This window comes from Sardina pilchardus, chromosome 17 (genome assembly GCF_963854185.1).
Source record: "Sardina pilchardus chromosome 17, fSarPil1.1, whole genome shotgun sequence".
Classification (NCBI taxonomy): Eukaryota; Metazoa; Chordata; class Actinopteri; order Clupeiformes; family Clupeidae; genus Sardina; species Sardina pilchardus.
In genome coordinates, this window is record NC_085010.1 from 29,202,044 (window position 1) to 29,226,893 (window position 24,850).

General features: G+C 45.7%; 1 protein-coding gene across 5 annotated transcripts; it reads right to left on the minus strand.

The window, feature by feature from the left end:
• Nucleotides 1-713: 713 nt before the first annotated feature.
• Nucleotides 714-24,549, minus strand: ppfibp1a (PPFIA binding protein 1a). Of its 5 annotated transcripts, XM_062517591.1 has the most exons (27): nt 24,420-24,549; nt 23,914-24,012; nt 18,417-18,498; nt 17,228-17,433; nt 14,415-14,504; nt 14,137-14,250; nt 13,783-13,893; nt 12,938-13,030; nt 12,007-12,124; nt 11,147-11,208; nt 10,858-10,942; nt 10,527-10,633; nt 9,691-9,809; nt 9,536-9,590; nt 7,964-8,111; nt 7,459-7,491; nt 5,786-5,930; nt 5,296-5,430; nt 4,947-5,097; nt 4,128-4,239; nt 3,901-3,989; nt 3,449-3,571; nt 3,141-3,266; nt 2,295-2,483; nt 1,802-1,960; nt 1,168-1,233; nt 715-938 (listed from the first exon to the last, which is right to left on the minus strand). In XM_062517591.1, the coding sequence occupies exons 2-27, from the start codon at nt 23,923-23,925 to the stop codon at nt 867-869; spliced, it is 2,802 nt and encodes a 933-aa protein (XP_062373575.1). In that variant the 5' UTR covers nt 23,926-24,012; nt 24,420-24,549; the 3' UTR covers nt 715-866. The 5 variants fall into 5 exon arrangements, with proteins under 5 accessions (XP_062373573.1, XP_062373572.1, XP_062373575.1 ...); XM_062517589.1 differs by lacking the exons at nt 23,914-24,012; nt 24,420-24,549 and adding an exon at nt 20,370-20,428 and having other exon boundaries at nt 714-938; nt 12,028-12,124; XM_062517588.1 differs by lacking the exons at nt 23,914-24,012; nt 24,420-24,549 and adding an exon at nt 20,370-20,428 and having other exon boundaries at nt 714-938.
• Between the last annotated feature and the right edge of the window lie 301 nt (nt 24,550-24,850).

The window sequence follows — 24,850 nt, forward strand, 5'->3', positions numbered from 1 at the left end:
GGCTAAATCCTTGGCTTGAAATGCTTCCAAAGTGAAAATAAACAAGATTTCACAGGCTTATAGGGCTTTCACATCATGTTTGTCTTACTGTTTGTGTGTCTGTTACTCTCAAGGCACAATTGGTCAAAAGTAAATAGCTTGAAAGGAACAAGTAAAATAACTTCAGAGATCTTGTACAGTCTAAACTGTATAAAAACAAAACATCCTTGGGTCCATTATTATACGAGAGATATATGGCTGTTGTAGTAAATAGAAAGGTAAAGTACAAGAAGTAGGGGACACATGACTTGTCCATATGCATTAGGATATCAATATGCATGCACAGCTACTTTATTTGAACATTGTGAAGACAGAATGAAATTAAGAAATGGCCTTTTTGAAAAACAGAGGGAACGATGGTCCAAATGACATTGGCACTGAATCAAAACAAGATCAGATTAAGACACTGTTGCCCAGTGCCTTACTGAATGGTAAGCACAGCACAGAGGTAAATTAGATCAACGTAATAAACTAACCGAGACACTGTCCTCAGCCGTGGCCATCCCAGCACTAGTGATGTAAGAGCTGCATTCAGATGGATTCCATGAGACATTACCATAAGGGGAAAAAAATGTTACGAGTATACTCATCCTACTCACTCACTCAAACCCCCCACCCCCCCACCCCCCACTCACTCATCAACCCCCCCCCCCCCCCAACCCCACCCCCCGGGTATAATCCTGTCACATTCAGGCTGAGTACAGTTTGTTTGTGTGTGTGTGTGTGTGTGTGTTGTCACTGGGCTTGCTTAGTGGTCAAAGTGCTGGTACTGCCACAGTAATTTGTATACTGTAGTGGTGGGGGGTTCAGGACAGCCGTTGTGTTGTTCACATGTCGTCGTCCGTGGCACTGGCGTCCGGTGAGCCCTCTCTGAAAAACTCCTCCTCCTTCAGCATACTCTGGGGCACAACAGGAAAGTTCATAAAGCAGACAATCGCACAATAGTCCCTCTGTCTGAGCAGACTAAGCCAAAAGACAGCGTTATTTGTGTTGGCTTCTGTCAGAGGTGCCTTGTACAATAGCATATAAACAGACATCTCCTTGCTTTGTAAGATTTCTACCAAGCCGATTAAGATGTGATAATATGCTAGTTTATATTCCTAACCTCTTTAACGATTAAAATCTTACCGTGAGGTTGTTAATGCCTTCTGAAAAAGCCCCAATTTGTTTCACAGTTCCCTCTGAGTCATCCATCTGCAAACAAAAAGGGAACCTTGAGCTAACTATGATGTCGGACTGACGGAGAGGCTTTGAACAAGAACTTCCTCCAGTGACTCAGATGTATCTAAACGGTAAAAGAATCTTATTTTAAGAAAGTTATATTTTCAGCATAAGAGAGACCATAGCCTCAATGACCCAGAACTTAATGAAGAGCTCATGTATCAATTTTAGTTTTGGCCAATGAAAATCCCATCAGCACACATCAATAAACAATTCTCCACGTATGGGACACTCCAGAGCCATATAAAGAGATTTCTCTTTATATGGCTCTGGGACACTCTAGTTCCCCCTGTTCTATTCTCTTGCTGCACTGTTATTGGTTCTCCTGTTGTTCTCATGTTCTAAACTCCTGCTGCACTGTTATTGGTTCTCCTGTTCTAGACTCCTGCTGCACTGTTATTGGTTCTCCTGTTCTTCTGTTCTAGTCTCCTGCTGCACTGTTGTTGGTTCTCCTGTTCTAGACTCCTGCTGCACTGTTATTGGTTCTCCTGTTCTCCTGTTCTAGTCTCCTGCTGCACTGTTATTGGTTCTCCTGGGTCACCTGCTCCAGGTGGTCCAGCTCGTCTTCATAGATGCCCAGGCCCCGGTGGAAGCTGCTGCTCTGGGGCATCTCCACGTCCATGGGGCAGATGTACTCCTCGCTCTCCTCCTGCCGCTTGCGCCGCAGCGTCCCGAAGCTGCCAAACGACAGCCTCCTGGGCTGCAGGAGGAAGAGGATGCCGCAGAGTATGGTGGGTGTCACATTATAGATTTATGTTACATGTTATATGTTATATGTTATGTGTGATGTATGATGTACAGATGATGATGATGTATGTATGATGTATGATGTGTGATGTGTGATGTGTGACGTGTGACGTGTGACATGTTATATGTGATGTGAACATCAAATGCTGCTATCTCTTTTATGGAATGTATTGATGTGTGAAGAAGAATATCCTTATAGGACAATAAAGACTCTATCCAGAGTTGCCTTTAAAGTGCTAGGCTAAGCTAGTGGGACAGGGTGCCATCCATGGTGCTATCTTACGTACCTTGACTTTGGCTGTGGCGGTGAGTAAGGTGTAGTCAGGGTTTTCCAGACTCTCCTGCTTGAGTCTTTGGGCCTCTGAACCAATCAGGAGGTGGAAGTGGGTTGCCAGGTGACGCCTGAGCAGGGTCTTATTGGGCGGGATGTTGAGCAGGAGGGCCAGGGTCTCTACGTTGAAGCGCGGCTCCAGAACCTGGCAGCAAAGTCAACAGAGGACAGTTGACAGTAAAAAGTGAACAGGGGATCACAATATTTCATCACTTGATGTTCATAAAATCTCGTCATCACGTGTATCAACCACCTCAAACTACCCTCAATCAAAATAGACTTTCTACTTTGATGAGAAATGTAGAATATTAAACCACATACTGGAATACTGGACATAATGCTCTATTCCACTTTTCTCAACTCTCTTTTGCGGTGTGACAAAGGTACAGGCCAGAGACAAATAAGGTACAACTCAGCACTTTGTTTCGATTCGACCGTTTTACAGCAGCAGTTTCAACTCTTGAGATTTGCATTGGAAAGAGGCGGAGTTGGTCAACTAGGTCTTGCATTCTGTCACCCCTTTAATACATTCCCCTTATCTGTTGTTCTCTCTAAAGTAGGGTTCAGACCAAAGCGTCCCGACGAGACGAGCCGCGACGTTCTAAAACCTTGCGACTGCGACTCAACGTGTTTAATGCTCTGCGGCGGCTTGCGACGGCTTGCAACTACGTGCAACTTCTAATTCACACCGCTGCAACTCAGTCTCGTCGCGTCGGGAATCTTTGGTGTGAATTGGGCTTAAAGAAGCTTCTGTCCACCCCTTACTGAGTGGACTCGTCCTCCCTGGCCACGGTCCTCTCACCATGAGTCCCCCGTGGACGCCGCTGCCCCTCAGGTTGGGCGCGTACTCGGCCAGGTCCACGGAGCGCAGCCACTCCATCACCCGGTGGTTGGTCCACTGGCAGATCTCGGCCGGGGTGATGTTGTTCTACAAATAAAAAAAATGAAACAAATAGAAAACAACGTAACATTAACTGAAGTATGTTAAGATTGACCTTTCACATTGGACAGATATAGTATATACTGTATATATAGTAACTATAAGTAACCAGGTTCCATGCAGCTAGTTTCTCTCTATGTGATATCAAATGAATGGACTGGCGTGAGCACCTCATCAGAGGGTCGTCGGCGGAGGCAGTTGGGCTCGTAGCGGTTGAGGCGGAGCACCTGGATGGCCCGCTTGATGCTGAGGTGGTGGAGGACACTGCCCACCTTCAGACCCAGCACGTCATCCTATCAGACGGTGTAGGGGGAGGGGAGGGGAGGGGAGGGGAGGGGAGGGGAGAGGAGAGGAGAGGAGAGGAGAGGAGAGGAGAGGAGAGGAGAGGAGAGGAGAGGAGAGGAGAGGAGAGGAGAGGAGAGGAGAGGAGAGGAGAGGAGAGGAGAGGAGAGGAGAGGAGAGGAGAGGAGAGGAGAGGAGAGGAGAGGAGAGGAGAGGAGAGGAGAGGAGAGGAGAGGAGAGGAGAGGAGAGAGGAGAGGAAAGGATAGGAGAGGGTTAGTTACTGAGAGGTGGATCTATGGATACCTGGCGGTGGCACTGAGGCGGCTGCACTGGACTCACCACAGTCATGTAGTGGAGCATACGGCCGTCCACCCTGCCCTCGTCAAAGTGGGACTTGTACTGAGGAAGGCCAATGTCATCCAGCCACCCTTACACAAGCACACAAGCACACAAGGAAGAGACATTAACATGGGCAGTCAGAAATAGAAAATAATATTCAAAATCCACACAATTCCAATCATAATTAAATCATTTTAAAAACATAAAGATAATTCAAAGTAACTTACTGGTCACCCAGTTGTAGTCCAGCTTGCCCTTGGCATCCTCTTCCTCTGAGCCCAAAGCCTGTAGAGTTAACTGCAGCTTCTTCCTGTGGAGCGGATGCTTGATCCCCAGCTCCTGCGATCAGAGAGACTTGTTTATATGACATCCAGCACCGGTACTCAGGGTCAGGTTCCTAGGAGGCCGCTACTTACTATTGATCCCCTAACTTTAATGGCCAAGCAAGAGGCAAACATTACTGCTGTCTTCATTAGGTCTGTGTTTTATGCAAGTTAAAAGGAACAAAACCATATCAACACCACCACAACTGGCCCCATGTATTAACCTCATAGCTGAGGAAATTTGCAAAATCAATGTATACTGTAAGCCGCGGCTAATAGTCTGGAAATTACGGCATACACACAGTCGATATTCTATTTAAAGGCAAAGAGATTTCCGGAGTCTGTGAGCTCTCGGGCAAGAGGCTAACATTACTGCTGTCTCCATTAGACTTATGGAGCCCGTAGAAACAATTCAATCATAGTCAGGTTTGTCTCAGTAACTGGACTACTTGATTACTGCATACAGTAATTTCCAGAATATAAGCCGCATCGTGTAAAAGCCGCAGGACAGTGTTTTATGCAAGTTAAAAGAAACAAAACCATAGTAACACAATATTAACTGGCCCCATCATGCATGTATTAATTTTGCAAAATCAATGTATAAGCCGCGGCTAATAGTCGGGAAATTACGGTATACACACAGTCGATATTCTATTTAAAGACAAAGAGATTTCCGGAATCTGTGAGCTCTCGGGCGGCCTGTGGCCGGCATCCGGGGCTCACCTTCTCCAGGTCGTGCTGAGAGGCCTGCAGCAGCGTCTGGCCCGACTGGACCCAGTGCTGGGCCTGAGGCGCGTACATGCCCAGACCCAGCTCCTGCAGCCAGCCACACACCTGCTCCCTCGGCCAGCGCGCAAACGGGGTGTCCAGCTCACTGCAGGGAGCGGAGGGAGAGAGGGAAGGAGGGAGAGAGAGAGAGAGAGAGAGAAACAGAAAGATAGACAGACAGAGAGGGAGAAACAGAGAGGGTCAAACTGTACTGCATTCAGCATTGTATATTATAGCTGGAGATAAGAAAATGAACGCGCGCACACACACACACACACACACACACACACACACACACACACACCTGCTGTTGCCCTGTCGCTGCAGGTCACGTGACCATCCCAGACGAGGACCTGCCGTGGCTCTGACTCCGCCCCTCCTGAACTCCGCCTCTGCAGCATCATCCAGGTTGAACGACGTGGACTGACTCCTCCTGAGTCTGACCGCACATCCGCCAACGTAAACATCAAACATCACATAAAGACAGAGGACATCACATGTACACATATGAAGAGCTCTTTTCCAAAACGCTATAAATCCGTTTTTGAATACATTTAAAAATCACGTTTTTTAATTGTGCATTTCAGGTAATATCAATAAAAAGGCAGTTGTTTTGTTTTTATTGAGTAAAGATAAATCAACTAAACATAACCCAAATGGTGGATATAGCGTTTTGGAAAAACAACTCTTCATGTGTTGTTTAACAATGACTGTGTATGGGAATAATAAAGTAGATAAATGCAAAATAGCCCATAAAAGTACAGTACACAAGAGTAAAAACAAGACACCATTACCTCCCAAAGAACTTCCTCAGTCCCTTGTGCTTCTTCTTGGTGTCTGTGAATGCAGGTGCTGCCTGTGTGGTCTCTCCTGCTTGAGACTTGTGAGCTGGAGCTCCTGCCAAGTCCAGGTGCTCCGTCCCCTTTCTCTCCGACTCAGCTGCGCCAACATCAATCAGCAGAGCAATTAGACAAGCGTGGGATGCACAGCTCCCACAGAGAACTCTCAAGGGGCAATCACATTGCTCACGGCATGCGCTGCGCTCACCGCTAGGTTGCTCTTGGTTGAGGCAACGTTCTATGATTGTTGTTGTGCTTTACCGCTCCTATTTCTATGGTTGCCGCTGGGCTCCGCGCAGAAGACCATTCACTTACAGCGCGCCGTGGTCAAAGTTCAACATATTTCAACTTTGACCGCGGTACGCGCAACAGCGGCAAAGTGGCAAAATGTCGCCGGCACTGCGCTATACGGAGCGCAGCGGCAGACCCGTTTTTGCGGCCTCAACCCATTGAAAGTAATGGGTTCCATAGCGCATGCCGTGTGCAATGTGATGGGGCCTTCACGTATTACGACAGCACACAAGATATGACCAAACCACCACCACCACCACCACCACTGAAAAACACCTCTTCACCTCTCCTCCACTTACAGAAAACCACCACCTCAAGTTCACAACTGATTTCCCCCTTACACCCTTCAATGTATCTGAGAAGAATAACTTACAACCTTATAGGCAGAACCGAGAGAGTTTTGTTCAAACAATCATTGCTGTGATGGTCAAAGGAAGGCGTTGTGCCTATAATGATGTAAAGGTGATCTGTCCCATTGTGATTTGCTGGGCTTTAGGACTCACAGAGTTGAAATGGTATTGCAGATGGCCCTGGGTGATGGGATAAGTAACAGCCAGATGTGATGCAAAAGGAGGAGGAATAATATGCTAAAGGCCAGAAAACGCAATAGAAGCCAGACACCACACCACACATTTTTCCAAAACACACACACACACCAACACACCCACACACCCACCCACGCAGCAGCCACAGCAGCAGACAGGAAAACACACACATTCAAGCCTCTCAAATATATATATATATCAATATCACTAAAAGAAAGGGGAAGAAGACGTGAACAAAGAACAAAGCCGTGCACACAGAGAGATGTGACCCTGGCACATGACTCCACATCAAAGACTGGGCTGCGGATGAGTAGAGACTCTTGGGTCCAGCACACACACACACACACACACACACACACACAGCTCTGAGTGCAGCGCCGTCTGTGTGTGTGTGGGGTCACGTGGGAGCCCAGCTCCAGCTCCAGCTCCATCTCCGTGCACATCCAGCTGTGTTATCCCCTCAGCTGACACACTGACTCAGCACACCCGACCCGATCAGGCTGCCCTCCCCACCAGACGCTTCAGGAAAGCACGCTGACCCTGGATCAGCTCCAAAAATCATCCAGCGTTTGGGGAATTTGGATGCTGTGCTCTCCACAAACACACTGGCTGCAAGATCAAGCACTGAACGGTTGCAAGCGCAGAGTTCTAACAGTGGACAACAGCAGCTCTGTGGTCAGATTTTGACTATGCAAATGTGGCCCAACGGTGTGTGTGTGAGTGAGTGTGTGTGTGCTGATGGTCACCCAGGGAGCCCATACTGCAGGCCAGTGGCTTAAGCTGTTACTGTACCTAACGAAGGGGCACTCGCACTCCAACTACGGTCTTCAGAGCACAGCACGGAACACACATGGACACAAGGACAAGACACACACACATATTGACAACATATCATGGGACATGCATACACACACACACACTACACACAGAGTGATGAATATATTTCAAGGGATCTTGCATCTGGTTTACAGAGGGGAAAGGAGTGAGATGACAATTATTATGATTAGTCACAGTTATCAAATTATTGTTTGAAAATGTATGAATTCATGGCACATCAAAACTAGCACCTACACAACAACACTTACACACTCATACACAAGCATACAACATGAATCAATTAGTTACATAGACAATGTTAAAATGACAAAACAAATGTTCAGAATAATGCATGCAAGGCATAACATTATAGTGCTAAAAAAGGGCAAATAAAACATACTCAACAGTCTCAATGCTTGAGATATTATTCCATATGTTGCAGCGGCCTTTGGACAGCACACACAAACGAATATTCTCTTACCTAAGTTAGGGGTACTAGCAGTCCTCTTGCCCCCTCGGATCTTGAAGAATCCTCTTCCAAAAGAGGATCGAGCTTTCTTGGAGCCAAAGCCCTCTCCCTCGGCAGGGCTAGCTTTGGCTGCTGAGCTGCTCTTTAGCCGCGGTTCTTCCTGAAAGTCAGAAAGACAATTAAATATACAGTGTGTGTGAGTGTGTGTGTGTTGGTGTGTGTGTGTGTGTGTGTGTTTATGTACTTATGACTCTGTGACTACATAACCAATGTTGCACCTATGAATTGCAGTTCTTCACACTGCCAGTAGGTGGCACTCAGTGTCTGGTTGCCGGTTCCCCCCTATTCCACTGCATTGCCAGCTGAAGACAGCTGTGAATCAGTTGTTCTGTTTGAAGACTCTGCGGTGTGATGTCATGGCTCAAATTCATTATTCACATCAGAGCATCAGAGATCATGCTTTCTGAAGTGCCGTGATTCAGCGTTTGACTTTCACTAGTCAGGATAACGACTACTGGAACAAATGCCATGCTAAATTCAGACGTCTAAACAAAATGTACCGGACAGAAATATTCTGCTTGCTGGACAGTCTTCAAACAATACCATTGAGTTGGGTTAAGCTTCAGTTACATTTCAGCTCACCAAGACAAGGATGTCTAAAAGTAATACACTAACTGTGATTCAGTTAAAAGATGTTAAATCTTAAGGTTGAGTATAACTTTGGTTCTCTGATTCATCATTTTCGGATGATGTCGTCAACCTTAACCAATCTCCAAACACCCGTCTGTTGCGGGCCACTGCCTATATAAGGTTGCACCGTGAGAAACTAGTCCTCTGCAGACTCTCTGAAGCAATCCAATGGACCAGGTTCAGAGAGCCAAATGAAACTAGAGAGGCTTAACGTCTAGTGTTCCCCTTCAGAGAGTCAAGGTCATATTCACAACCATACGTTCTGCTTCGGTCGAGTTCACTTGACATTAACCAGTGGGAACATGTATACCACTGGGCCTCGTTGGCAACAGTGGAGACACGTGGTGAAGACAGATGCCCACAACAGTCTCCTCGCCAGGTAACGTCGACGTATGCCACCACCGTCCCCGTGTCGTCCCATTTGACCAAAATGTGGCAACCAGACAGTGGAGGGTTGGAAGGTTTCAGGGCTCGAGACACACGGTGTACAGCTCCAGAATAGTGATGTGGAGCTGCCTTTGAGCGCTCGCCCACCACTGCTGGCCATAATGAGAACTCGTGGCTGGACACTTGTGAAAGACTGAAGGTCATGGCTCATTGGAGGCTCATAATAGAGGAGGCAGAAGGCACATTCAGTCTGTGCAGTGAGCCTTATATACACAGCGGCCAGAGGGAGGTTGAGCTGCATCTAAAGAGAACGCTCATGTCTGATGTGATGAAGTGCTAGGCATCTGAACGTGTAAGTAGGACAGATATGCGTGTGTGTGTGTGTGTGTGTGTGTGTGTGTGTGTGTGTGTGTGTGTGTGTGTGTGTGTGAAACGGTGTTCTCATTTTACATGGTCAACAAAGCTGAGGATGGAGAAAACCTAATCTATGACCACCCACAGACATACCTCTTGTGCCTTGGTAACACGATCCGCGCTCCTTGACAAAGAACCGTCCGAAGAGCTGAAGGAAAATAAAACAGGAAAATATTATCATTGCACATTCGGGTTTCCCTGCATAAATGCCTCTGGTTTCCTCGTGGCTTTAGAAAGGGAAGCCGTACTTCTCTGGGGTCCCTTGTGCCTTTGACTCGCTGGTCTGCCCGGCTGGGGGGGCGGCCTTGGCTGCCGCCATATAAACCAACTCCGACTCCAAGAGCTCGGTGCACGGAATCAGCTGGGGCTGGGGGTTCAGACAGAACAAGCAGGCCACACACACACACACACACACACACACACACACACACACACACACACACACACACACACACACACACACACACACACACACACACACACACACACACACACACACACACACACACACACACACACACACACACACACACACACACACACACACACACACACACACACACACACACACACACACACACACACACACACACACACACACACACACACACACACACACACACACACATTAGACTGATGACGTGCTGTGGGCTGTAGGAATGATACTTTGACATGTAAATTGATAGAAAACAAAACACTTAACGAAGAAAAGGCACAATAATAGACTTGTCAGTGCCACAATATTTACGACTTGGTTTAATTAAAAGGCTTTTAAGCGTCTTCAAGAGAGAAAAGAAAATCCTTATGTTGACTGTAATGGTTGTTTCCCCCCCCCCCATGTTTTTTTTCTGTTTGGTGCGATTTGACAATGAATTAGTACAATAACACGCAATAGTGTGCATTCCTCAAACAAATAGTGGGCGGGCGGGAGACGCGCAGCCTTCCTGAGTAAGAAAGCTCCCGCTCCAGAGGAGGCCCAACGACAGCTTCTCTGAAGGAAGTCTCCAGTCTGAGGTGCATCCTGTGCACAGAAGCGCCGCGTCAGGCGTCAGGAGGTGGGGGGGGGGGGGGGGGGGGGCCCTACCTCATCGGTCTCCTCCGCACCGCCCGGGGAGGATGTCTCTGTCTCCACGGCAACCGAGGTCGCGATATCGCCGAGGCTCCCCGCTCTGGTGTCCTCCCTCAGTCTCTCTGCAGGGCGTTACAGAAATAGATCCACCACACACACCCTTAAACACATGTACTGTATGCTTCGCCAGTGAGGATCACACACACACATGCTCAACACATGGCACTGAGAGTGTTTATGGTCGATAATTAAAGATTTTGATAGGCTGTCAACAGTCTCATCATGTACTTTAAACAGTATTCATTCATTTGAGGTGAGGTTTAGCTTCAGAGAGACCCAGTCTCACCTTTCTTATCCTGCACTGACAGAACCATGTCCTGAGTCTTCTTGATGTGTGTCAAAGACAGCTGAAGCTCTTCAATTTGACGATCCTGTGTGAACACAGACAGCTTTAACACCTTACATAATCCCACAAGACAGCAGATGATGGCTAGTGCTATCATGTGTATGCTTCAGTCGAACCATAAAGACAGCAGATCTCCAGATGAACATTCTACAGTACATCTAAATCTTGATGGCTAGTGCCATCGTGTGTATGCTTCAGTCGAACCATAAAGACGTATCAAAATACTAACCTTCTCAGCGTTTGCTGCCATCACCGATTCCATTACCTTTTTCATTCTTTGCACTTCCATATCTGAGAAATAGAGTGAGCATAATTTCCCTATGCATTTGCCAAGGCAAACATTCAGTCAACACAGACACAGACAATCAACAATCTGTCAAGTAAATCATAGCACGATAGACTCATAGTAGTAGTAGCAGTCTTTCATTGTGTATTTGTCAGCATTCTTTTTGCTGTAGCCAACACTGTATCTGGCATTGTACCAAGCAGCTGTTTATACCAATTCCAACGTCATTAATCAACATGTCACACATTAGCTGTATACTGTAGACAGCCTGTTGAGCATTATGAAGTTGCATTGCGACGTTGCAAAGATGGGCATCTTTAAACAACTGTTTCTAATCCAAACCCATCTAAAAACATGTCTGAGAACACACAGAAGCCCATATCCTGAGGCCATTTATGTTTTCATTTGTCTGTTTTTACAGAGAACTCTAAATCATATGAAAAGCCGATGCCAATGTAACCAACTAGGGGAAATTCCCACTGAATAGAGCTCCACCTCAACCTCAGACAGTGACTAGACTGTGGTGCAGAATACTGCATTTGATGAGGCAACGTCAATAAAATCATTTATGTACGAATAATAAATGTGAGATGCAAAATTACGAGAGTGACTTAAACACTTTAGACATCTACATTTGATTATGTTTGCCTGCGTGGCTTTCCCAGATTAAGTATGAACTCACATTGCACATTTGTAAAACTGAACTTGACAAAAAGTGTAAGATTTTTGTACAGGGACAAATCTCATTATAAACAAAGCAATGACAACTGGTGTAGTGTTATTTAGAAAGATCAACTCCACACCTTTGTCTACATTCAGGCCACCTTTTGGGCTTGCAACGTCTTGCAGTGTCTGGTCATGAAGGCCCTTCAACTCTGCCTCTTTCTCCTCCAGCTGTTTCTGCAAGTCCAGCAGCTCCTCCTGAGCAGCAAACCCCACAGTTAGCATTAGCATTAGCATACACGGCATGACTATTAAACCTGCGATACTCTAAATGAACAGAACACCACCGTTTTGTCCTAAAGGACGCGAAAATACATGAAATACAGCAGGGATACAACTTGTATATACGGAATAATAATAGTGAAACACACAGGATGAAATGGAAAAAGGGAAGAATAGGAGACATTTGGCCAGAAACAAGGTTGGCGGTAGAGCTACAGTAGAAAAATCAAAGTTTTTCACTCTAACAGATCTTTCTATTGTACACCTGCCAGGTCTTCACTCCAAGAGTGAGGTAAGTTAGAAAGACAGAGTCCAGCGATTAGTCAGGACACAGCAATGGCACGAGAAGGCCGAGGAGAGCAGAGTATAAGACAGGGCTGGCTCCTAAAATGAAGAAGAGAGGGATCAAGATAAGAAAGGAGAGGAATTAAAAGAGCTTTAGCATTCCCAGACAAGAAAGAACTCAAACTAGACACCAAACAAAGACAACAGGGCTTTAAAAGTAAGGAAATTGTATGTGCCTGAAACTATATGACTTTTTTTTCCTTTCCCATGAGCAGATTTCTTTGTTTTTGTTAAATACTGTAAATTGATCTATTTTCAAATGCGAAACGGCCCAGCCCATGCCTGAATGTTGGCACAGTACCTGATAAATACGAGCCCTGCAGTAGGTACAGCACAGAGAGAGACTCTAATCATGTCTACTGTATATGACCCACTCACGAGCCCTGCAGTAGGTACAGTACAGAGAGAGACTCTAATCATGTCTACTGTATATGGCTCACTCACTTTGTTGGCTCTCAGCTTCTTATCTTGCTGTATTCTCTCATTCTCCATGTCAACGACCCGAACTCGAAGGTCATTCACCTCCTGGTGTAGAGCCTGGTGACAATGAAACCATTAAAGTTAAATTAAATCATAATTAAATAATGTAGGACATTCCAATTTCCTGGTGAAATATGACACTTGAAGCTTTCCTTTTTATGAACCCAGACAGTAAATGAAATCATAATGCCTCTCACATCATAAGAATATAGCACTCATAAATCTTCACACAGGCTGAATCTTGCACCAAGACAGAGGAAGCCACTGGTTGGGCTGTTTGATTCATTGCAAAACACTTTGTCGAATAAACATGAGCCGATTTGTATGTTACACAGTCATTTGCAAATGCACTGACAGCATCAATGGTTTTTAATCTGATGCTTCACATTCCCTGCATGCATATGAGACCACTTGGAATTAGCATAGCATAACTTTCCATCCTAAATGAATTTACGGTCTCGGAGATGCTTGGCCTCAGAAGGAATATTCTCTTACTTTTCCACAACCCCCAAACCCCCCCCTCCACCCCCCCTTAATCTGGAAACCCTGACACATTGTAGGAGAGCCCCAGCTCACGATGACCAAAAGGGTTTTATTACAGGAAAGTGCTTTTGAGGCTCATGGATTTCACCCACTTTCCCTCCATACGCAAACTCTTTTCAAAGCAAAAGGAATTTAGGATTTACAAGCTTCATTTACTAAATGTTGCATTAAGATTATGTGCGTGCTTCTGCAGCCGTCAGTGTGAAGTGTGAAATGGAATAGCCAATTGTACTGTACGTTTGCTTTGACAGGCATCGGCACATTACCTCGGTTTCCCTGTGGTCCCTCTCCACGGCGGTCAGTTTTAGCTTGAGGCTGGACACCTCAGTCATCAGCTCCAGTTTCTGAGTCTCCAGAGTAGATCGGCCTACCAGCTCCTGCAGAGTACACAATCACGCTCTCATGAAGACAGATTTAATCAAGAAATATATATTCCCAACGTGGAAAAAAGCTAACAAGGGAAACACTGGCATAAAACTGTGTGTACTGTACACCAATAGAAACAAACAATCATATCACACAAAAGATACCATGAGATACCATCATCTCTTCATATCGTCACAAACAGTATTCCATCAAGAAAACAAGATCCAGACATTTCTAAGACATAATGGTCATACCTGCTGAAGCAGCTCTTCTGTGGAGTTCAGTTTCTCGCGGTGTTCTTCTAGACACATCTCCAGGTCCCTTATTTTTTCGCCCTGCACCTCCACCTGGTCCGTCAAAACACTCACCTGAGAAAATGGAGTCAGTGTTGTCAGTGTTTTCAGCAACAAAACTTGTGTGCAAAGTAGTCAGTCTTGTTAGAAACCTACTCTAACAATTGACCTGTGGAAACATACAGTATAGTACATTGCAGGTATACACTACTATGTGGATGACCTCAGCGTTTCCTCACCTGGAGCACGAGGCATTCCTTGTCGCTCTCGAGGCGACTGAGTCGCTCCTGGTAGACGAGATCCCCTCCAACGGAACTGTGGCCATTGCTCTGGAACAGCAGGCGAAACAGAGGTCTTAGCGACTGCCTTATATCTCTCATGGAATGGCACTATTGCGCTTAACTTAACTATGCCGCCTGAAATCACACTCTTGAGCCTTATTGCTATACACGGTTTTATATTGCATTTTTATTCGTTTTATGTCACTTTCTGCAATGTCATATTGCTATGTGTTTTCTGTCATTGTTATGTCTGTATTGTCATGTCTAAATGTAGCCTACACTGTGGGCCTGGGGAGCATTGCCATTTCGAATCCTGTGTATAACCTGTACAAATGGTTTTGACAATAAAGCTAACTTGACTTGACCTGTACACATGGTTTTGACAATAAAGCTAACTTGACTGGACTTGACTTGACTTGAGAAATGACAACAGCAGTACACATCTCTTCACCCCCTACAGTACACGACCCTGCCAGCATCAGTTCATCTGATATCCAGCTACAGCCATAACAAAATAGAACTTGATAAGAGTGGGAGGGATGACGACGTTTGAGCCTCAAATGACACCTCTTGTGAACTACAGGACCTCTGGAACAGTCTATCCTCTGTCGACGGGCACATTCACATCAAACTTGGTTTCATCTGCTGTGTAGGGTTCACAGTTTCAGAGTTCACAGTTTCAGAGTTCACAGTTTATGAGCTGGATACCAACTGGCAGCATCCTACTCTGGTATGTAGGTGAGACATGACGCAAGTATGCTTAAAGCAAAAAAAAAAAAGGACTGTCTGCAATGAGTCTATTTCCTAATGCTTCAGGGCCAGAATGAGGAGACGAGCGCAATTACAATTTATCAGGGCAGTTTTCCCGTGAAGTAAAAAAAACAGTCTAGTAAAGAAGAACTTCCCATAAATCACAGTCCTACTAAATCGACAGCCTCTAACCAAGTGTCTGCACGACCTGATAATGTGATCACGTGCAATTTATCGGTCCGCGCAGTCACAAGGGGCTTCAACACGTGAACGTGCGTAACCGGAGAGACATGTGAGGGGTCTGGATGGCTTTCGCATGTGAACGTGTGCTTTGTGCCGCCTGGAAATTTCATAAAACCGGCCCGGCTCAGGTTACGTTGGTGGGGAAAAAATGCTCAAGGAAAATGTGTAATACGGCTAGTCTGTAGTGATTCATCATTGGAAAAGAGGACAGAACACTCCTGCCGCACACACACACACACACACACACACACACACGTGTGCGCACGTCGGCGCGTGCGCACACACACACACACACATACACACACTCTTACATAACGCGTAAAAACGTCAAAAAGAAAATCAGACAGTTAGAAAATCTATTGTCAAGTCCCAAGAAGTAGCTAGCTATAAAAGGGTCACATAGGCTGCACTCTTGAGGGATGTGCCGTGTCCAACTTGGTTAGTGCTGCAGTTGTGAACATGCCAGATGACTAAATGCATGCGCAAAAGGCAGTATGTATGAGCGACCACGGAGAGGAACTCTGAGGCAGCACCAACAGCACAAACCAGACTGCACTACTGCAGACTAGGCAGCAAGAGAAAAGGCCATCCACCAAGTCACAAGGAACAAAAGCATTTTGACCGCAAATTCAATTGAAATAATAAAAAAAGGAGAGGAGATGACCCCCTACTGATAACAAACTGATGTCCAGTGGTGGAGATCATGCGCTGAAGACGTGAGCAAAGTCACAGGACGCCCTTTTGATATTTACATTCAACTATTTAGCGTTCACCAAATGCCTTTATCCAGCACCACTGCCTGCCCACTGAATGAATTCATTGTTCTAGTAGAAGTTCTCCCGTGTGGGATTGCAGTCCTGACCTTGGCATCGGTCCTGCTGTGCTTTGCCAACACGCTTTGCTATGGACGTGCGTACAATGCGCTCTGGGAGCAAAGTGTACCATAAGCATGGTCAGCTTATAGCCCTGAAAAATGCCTGCCAAAGGTATTAATGTCTCAGGCAGGCTGTAAGCATAGATGCCATTTTATTGGCAGTAGTCCACATCCAAGGTTAAAGGGGCCTCAGCTTTTCCGGGGGGTTATGCCCCAGGACCCATTTGTCCATTGCATCTCCACAATACAGAACATTCCTCCAGTGGCCTCGAGTTCAGCTCACAGAGAGCTAAATGTTCAGCTAAAGTTTGTAATGAGCCTGTAGCCTTCGACTGACCATCCCCAATGCACCAATCAAAGCACCCTCAAGCGTGAATTTGGTCAACTAAACAACACGGTCTTGTTTATTTACAACCCGTTTTGTCCGAACCAGACAGTCGACGGCCACAAGTCTATTCAGAGCTGCTCGTTTGAAACGGCACGCGCTCTTAGAGCACCCAAACCCAAGAGTCTCGCGCACCAGACGAATCATCTCCCAATTAGCCCACTGGACGCCACCAGGTAGCAAAAACGTCTAACCGAATCAAGACCGAAACCCTAGTCTGGTTTTCACCATACTAAGCTCAATCTTTTAAGATTGAACATTAGTCTGGGGAGGCTGCGCTTTGCTTCTACTGCACTTCGCGTTGCTTACGTTTCGTTATCGTCACGTCACCGGCCAATAGCGTGCCAAGGACTACAGTATGGCCGTTTCTGATTGGAGCCAAAGCTTCTGGCAGTAAACAGAGGATCTAGATCTGCTGGTTTCCAGCCTGAGCTGCCGGGGCGAAATTCAAATTCCCCGGAAGTTCAGGCAGGGTTCACCCAGCCCACCGGAAACCCCTCGACCGACACCGGGACTCACCAGGCGTCCCTGGAGCCACTCGCTCAGGCCGTCGGCGGTGCTGTCGGACACCTGGCAGCGCAGGCTGTCCCGCTCGTCGGCGTCCATGAGCTCCAGAGCCCCGCGCAGGTCCTCCAGGAGGTGCAGCGCCCGCAGGCTGCTGATGAAGGGCGAGGTGGGGGACTGGCAGTCGAACAGGCCGTTGGAGTAGTCAATGGCCTTGGAGCCTGCGGAGGGAGAAGAGAACAAGGGAATTTAACACGCGGTTAAGTGGAAACGTAAGGAGAGAGGAGTGAATGTGTGGAATGTCTTGTCTGCTAATTGCATTACATTAGAGAGAGAGAGGAGATGCGAGAAGGGAATCAGACGAGGAATTAAGTCGAGGTGTTTTGAAGGTGGTTTTCGGGGGGGAAAGGAAAAACACATTTGTAGCCAGAGATCACAATGCCTTCAGATGCAGCGAGTACGGAGTAGACAAATTGTTTGTAATGGGTAATGAAATGAAAAGAATTGGTCAGAACAGCTCGTCTCACAAAACATGTTTATGATTGGCTAATTGAATGAAAACGATCGGTCAAAATAGCCTGGTCGCAAGAACTCCGAGACTGAGGAGACTGTGGCCTCGCTGGAGTGGCGGAATTGGTCAGATGACACCACTTGACCTGCCAGGCTCTTGCCCCTGGCAGCTTCACCTCTGTAATTACGGGACGCGGGTGGAGAAGGAGGAGCTGGGGCGAAGAGAAAAAAAAATGACCCCATTTCAATCCATCTCTCACTGGCCCTCTTCCGGCTAAGCCACTCGGCCAAAGACAGACGACGGTGCTGCCGTTGTGGGCGAGAGAGAGAGAGAGAGAGACCTTGAATACGCATTAGATGGAGCAAGTGCTGACACAATGGAAAAAGCTTTGCAATGCGTCTTCCCCGCTCCCCCGCTCCCCACGACAAGAAGGCTCCCATCTAGAGCTTCCTCTCTATAGGGCTCTAAAAGCACGGAGGAGCCAGGATGGACATTTCCCATCCCCACTTTAAGTGCCTGCTTTATTTGAGAGATTCACAAAGCCTGTCCGCCATGAATAGATGTTAGGGGGAAATGGCAGAGAAAGGAAGCACATAAAACATCAATGTAATAAACACAGACACACACACACAGACACAGACACACACACACACACACACACACACACACACACACACACACACACACACATACCTGCTATGATTCCATCCATTTGCTCCAAGGCTGCGGCCAACATCTCACTGGCGTCGTTCATCATGGTTGCACCCCTCAGGTTCTGATCAATTAGACAAACATGATCTCAGAGACGGAACGTTTCATCAACATGTCATAAATAACTGTGAGAGTTTATTCAAATGTGCCATGTACTGTACAGTGAGGTGATAACAAAAGAGGTTATAGACAAAAGGTTCTGTTTAAATAGCAAATATATTCAATGAAAGGATGGATGAGAAAGAATAATAGTGAAAACGACTCACAAGTGCAAACAGTACATAAAGAGCAATGAGCAATGAGCAAAGAAAGGAGAGAACCATTATGGGTTTTAATATTTCCAGGCATAACCAGCCAATTCCATCACTGGTTTGTGGAAATCTGGGGTGACATGTATCCAATAACTACACGGGATTAGCATCTCATTTGGAATGCGTGAGTGAAAAAGGCCCTTCACATGGGTAACAGAATACCCGACCTTTCAATAATTTCAAACAACAAAGTCCTACGTTTTCTGGAAATTTCTACTGAGAGCAAAATGAATATGACTGAACCAAAAATCTGCTTTTCATTTAGCTGAAAATACTCAACTCCAGCCATCTTTATTTGGCTCATTTCATGTACTTTCATGCCATGTCTTGCCAACACAAGAACAAGCGACACAGCATAGCTACCACGTGGAGATGGCTGAAGTGTAGAAAAGAGGGAACCAGCATAACAGCATTATAATGAGGTTCCAACCGTGAGGAGAGCACTTTGCATGGTCTCCGCTGCTACTTGGTAAACACATACGGCATGCGCTCAGCTTGGAGTCTGGACTTGATTGATTGATTTCTATTGTTCAGTAGTCAGCCCAATCATAACTCTAACCATGGCATGCGAGAAGCGCAATTAGATGCAACTTATCTGACAAACGGAGATCAGTCATACAATCAGCCAGAGATCAATTAGACAATATAATTACACAGAACACATGATTAACTGAAATTCAATTGTGTGTGAACTTCAAGCTATGAGAGCCAAAACCCATTGTTCAGCCAAACAGTCACGCCAAAAACACCATTCTAGCGCGCGTTCATCTGACAAATAACAGCGCCTTTCTCCCAGGGTTCACTCTCTAACTCGTGCTGGTATGATCGGAATTCCAAACCCTCCAAACAGAGCCTGGTGGCGGCATTCCCGACCCCTTGACCCCCCAAGGAGTAATTCAGCATCATTAATTCTAATGCTCCTTGCTCCACCAGGGGGGAGAACAGCATTTATCTTTCAGCAGGTGATAAAAATGCAAAAACACAAACAGCTGGAGCACTGGGGCCTTTGGGAACTAATTATGCATATAGATAGTGTATCATTTATAAAATAAAATGCACAAGGAACAGTAAGATAAATATCAATAGTAGCCAACAAATAAACACTGAATTATTAGGAAACAGCAGTGAGAAGTTTAAGTGTGTGCTATGCATAGATAAGAAATGTTGTTTTGTGGAATAGGCTACTAATGGCAATGTCAGCTAAAAGCTTTAACATTCTAACATTGTCAACACTATCATGGAGTGAAGATATAATACAAAAATCTAAAGTGATTATTCAATCACAGGTAAGTGTAGATTTCACCTTCTCCTCCAGTATGAAGGGCTTTCTATCTCCTCATTAGTTTGGCATTCGGATAGAAATAGGAAAAGGAAAGGAAAGGATAGAATAGAATATCACAGCACACAATAAATCACAATATCACAATAAATAGAACATAACGATAATTTTGCTTCTGTCTATTTATTGTACATTTACATTACACATTACAGCTATTATTCACAAGCCTAGAGTCAAATGTCCTATAGAGCAGATATATTGGGCTTGAGGAGATCACTTAAGTTGAGCCAAAGGGATATAATGAACACGCAAAGCATTTCAGGATACAACTAACCCATTCACTACCTCACTGAGAGCCCTGGTTGTGCTGTGATTCCCCCAAAGACTCATATAGGGAGCGTGGCAGGGCCCATTCTGTTCCCACAAGTATAGCCACTCCACCGTATCCAGTCCCTAATCTATGCAGCAATGGTTGCATGATTGCTGCTGGGCTCCACTGACTAATGGAGCTGAGGGGCTGTGCCAGTAGCGTACTGTAGGCCCAGAGCTCAATTGCTCCATTCATTCACATCCACTCAGAAAGTGGGGGGTTATTATTTCAATGCACAAAAAAAAACCCAACAACAGACGGCCTCCATTCTGCTATTGCAGGGAAGAGCTGGCAGACATGCATACACAAAACCGTTTGATATGGCCATGGCACTGGAGAACCAGCTCAGACTCCGCGTGGAGGTTCTTGAGTAGGTTTTCGCTGGTGGGCTTTCCAATACTTGGGGGAGCCCTCGTTTCATGTCTCCGAGTGTTTTCCTTTCCAACACCCAAGTCTGCAGTACGTGCAACGGCAGACCACCTGCTGAAAAAAAAACCTCCCGATGAAGATTTTGGGGTTTTGCTGCGGCGTCATTCCTTGTGGCTTGCCGGCGTGCCGGAGGCATTTCCGTCTGCTCCGGGGAAGCGACTGTGCCTCCCAGCAGGGACAGCGGCTCTATTTGGTCAGCTGTCTGCCATCATATCCTTCAGGGAAGCCTGGAACGCTCTCCCACCGACTTGGTGGCAGCTAATCCACAGACTCCGTATCAAAGCTTTCTAGCGACTTTCAAAAGCTTCCTCTGCCTATCGTCTGTTTGTGTTTGAGCACAAGAGAAGTGTTCTGCAGAGCATATTGATGGTATGTCACATAATCACTGACTCAGAGGCCCACTCTAAAAAAAACACGCCAGTGATCTTACCCAGCACCACTAAAGATTTCAAAGCCATGCACTTATCTTGTGACTATCCCCATGTGTTCATGTGCTCATGGTGACCCATGCCTTCATAAGAAAGTGCGCAATGGACCAGTCGCATATTTCCAGTGCTCTGCTGCAATCCTCTCTGTCGGTCTGCTCACTGCACAGTTGGAAAACAACATAAACTATGCTGATTATATCTTACAAACGCTCCAGTTAAGGAAACGCAAACAAACAAAGCCAGCTCACTGACACACTCCTGAGTTGTTCTTGCCATGGCGTGGTGTAGAGCCTCCCCATCACATATCTGCACACCACACACTATATTTAAAAAGTAGCATTTTTAAAATCCCCAATCTAAAATGACTGTGCGTCAGTGGCACCTTGTTTATCTTTTAAAAATGTGATTCCTGAGTCATGTCTGGATAATTCATGGGAGCATTTAGGCTCTGTTCTCTGTCTAGTACCAGGTTCCAGGCTCTCCGTGACCATGTGACCCCCTACTATCAGAGTGACTAGCTTCCTCCCACTGGATTCCTCCAAATTCCTCCAGATAGACAAACGTACACATCACGGTCCCATCCTTGGCCCAAGCACAGGCTCAGCCTCATCCCCCTTAGCTATACCCATTAGGGTCCACAATTGCAATCCAGGTTTTTTCTTCAAACAGTCACTTCCTCTCCTAATCCGCCTCTCTCCAAATGAGAATAAGGTCAGGCCATTCTACTGGCACTGGCAGACCTGTTTGAAAGGACTTTGTGGTTTAATATACAGACTCAGACAGACGACTCCCCGTTTTGGCTGCAAGCCACGCCTGCCATCAGAGAGCAAAGGTAGAGGCTATTTTGGTTTATTTACATAGTTTGACATCTACCAGATGTAGAGATAGGAAAAGGGGGGAAGGGAGTTCTGAAAGAAAAACAACCGTGTGCCTGCATCGCCTTTAACAAGGTTATACGTCGAATCACACGCACGCATGCGTGGAAGAACAAAGAGACATACGAGACGAGTGTTTCGAACGTATACGGCACGGCACACATGGACACAGCCAGCTGGACCACATATGTCGGACAGAACTCCAGAGCTCTCTCGCTGGCTCTTATCCTCCCATTCAGCAGACTGGAATATGGCCAGAGCTATAGGGCCACTTCTACAATATTACACAAAGATGTGCTACACAGGTCTGCACCGAGGAACAGTCTGTTCTCTGTTCATCAACTCTGAAACGACAGGGCACATTCACAAAACTGTGAAAGCTTTTCATTCTGAATTTCATCCTAAAACTGAATCATGCTTTAAAAAAAAGATCTTTTGAACGTCTTCTGATTCCTCTAAGTGGCCCCAGCAATACTATGCAGAACAAATCTCAAGATAAGAAAACTAGAGAATACGTATTCTACACAATACAATGATCAGTGCCCCTATACTCAAAGTTCTATCCAGATATTCAGCCTTTTCCAGGAGAATGAGTCACTAACTTAGGAAAAAAAAAGAGGCTTGACCATGAAATGCCCGTCTGCTCTAGGTGAGACAAAGTATGGGTCCTGTTTGGATAAAAAAAACAAAGGCATCCCCAGGTGAAGCACTCAGTGCAGGGGCCGTGGAGAAGTAGAGGTCAGAGGTTAGTGCTTGTGTGAGACGGCGTCTGCCATGTTGAGCACCTCTGGACGGAGCGCTACAAGACGCGGCGCGGCGCACAAGCAACTCTTTGTTCTGCTAATGGTCACATGGAAGCCATGGTACTCTGAGGGGGGAGAACCACGGTACATAGGAACCATAACTGTGCAAAGTGGTGCTATCATAAAATACACACTCAGAGGTTCCCAAGCCAGGGAATAAAGGAGCCAAGAATAGCAGTTGGTATTATATATTCAATAACTTTTTGTTCAAAAAAGACCAAAACGAAACAATAGCTCTGAAATGTTGATACACTGCCATAATGACTTTGACTTTGAATCTGAATTTAGACAAACTGATCACACAAAATAGCCAAGAATAGAGCGTGGGTGGGTTGGGCTGATGGCTTTCCAAGATCTTTTATCTGTTGAGGTGGACAATGACAGGACTGATGACTCCAGCACAGGTCTTTAACAGAATGGACAGGAAGTGGGATCCCCACCCCCCTTCTGACCCTGTGCTTCCCCCTCAGGCTTGTGTTTACCCTCATGGTCACAACTGGACTTTTCCCACCGAGGTCGTCACCTCACTAAGGAAATGACGTATGTCTAACCGATCTTCATCCAGTCACTCACAGATGAGGCCATTGTGAACGTTATACTGTAAGTAGGCCTATACATTGTGATTGTTAAAACACTGCTCTCCTAGAGCACACATTGTGTTTTTTTCCCTTCTATGGCCATTTTTCGATTCGGTAACAAAAAATGGTAACTGCTCCCAACAGTAGCAGCAAATCTCCTGCTCCAAGTGGTCACACCCATTATGATCTAGGCTACTGCATCCTAAAATAAATGACTGCAGGGACAGACAAAAAAATTTGAATGGAATGTGGGCGTGTAATGTAAATAACAACACCATAACAACGTGATGAAGAATGCAGATGATACACCACACAAATTCACTCTAAATAAAAAAGATTCTCAAAGAACGAATCATAGTAAATTTCCCACCCTTAATTAGACAAAAGTAATTTCTGCTTGACTCACAGCTTGTGACATCTACTCCTGGGTGGTTAACAGGACTGTCATCAGTGAGGGCAGGATGTCTATTTCCTTTCAGTTGTTGCATAGGACAAACACCAGGATCTGTCAATGAATGGACGTAAAAGGGAAATAAGTCTGTAGGCTATGATATAGTCCGTATGCAATTATCTGTATATAAGTATGCCTACATTGGTAATGCTTAAAAGGGTCAAATACTGTTGTTAGAGTAAGCAAAAGAAGACTGTTAGTTCAGTAGCCTATCATTTGCCCAGAGGAAATCCCAACTTTCCCACCAAATGCGGAATAGCCTACTCCGAAAGTGTCAAACTCGCTTCAGAAATACTTTGAGGAGGAATCAGTGATTTCCATATTTTTAAACCTCACCTTACTTTACCTCGATCTGCCCAGTCAGCCGAATTAGGAGTATTTTTCTCAAAATACTTCAATGTTACGGGATCTTCTGGAGATCAAAGAAAATAGCTTTCGAAATAAAGAAAAAGCCTACTCACCTTCAGTGACTGTCTACAATGTATCCATAAACACGAACGTCGCTGTAGTATTCTCGTGGCGTTTTCCCATGTCTTCAGCAAAAGTCCAACTTCTGCTCAGTCAGACTGCAGTTGCACCTTTGAAACTTTGGTCGACTTTGAGTAGTTTGACTGACTCCTCTGCGCGTGCGTTGGCGTAAGCCAATCACTGTAGGCGGTGTTATTTAATTGTAGCCTGGTGTAACAGGTAGTTTGGCAAAGTCACAGAATTCCATGTAGTTTCTTTAGACAGACTAAGATTGAAATTAAACTTGAAATTATTATTATTTTTCCTAGGCTATAATTTCAGAACCATAGAAATCAGTGTAGTGTAGCCTACGTCTTATCTGCCCGCAGAGGCACTTTGTCTCAACCATTCCTCATTTTGCATCCTTGTTAGATAGGCTGTGTTT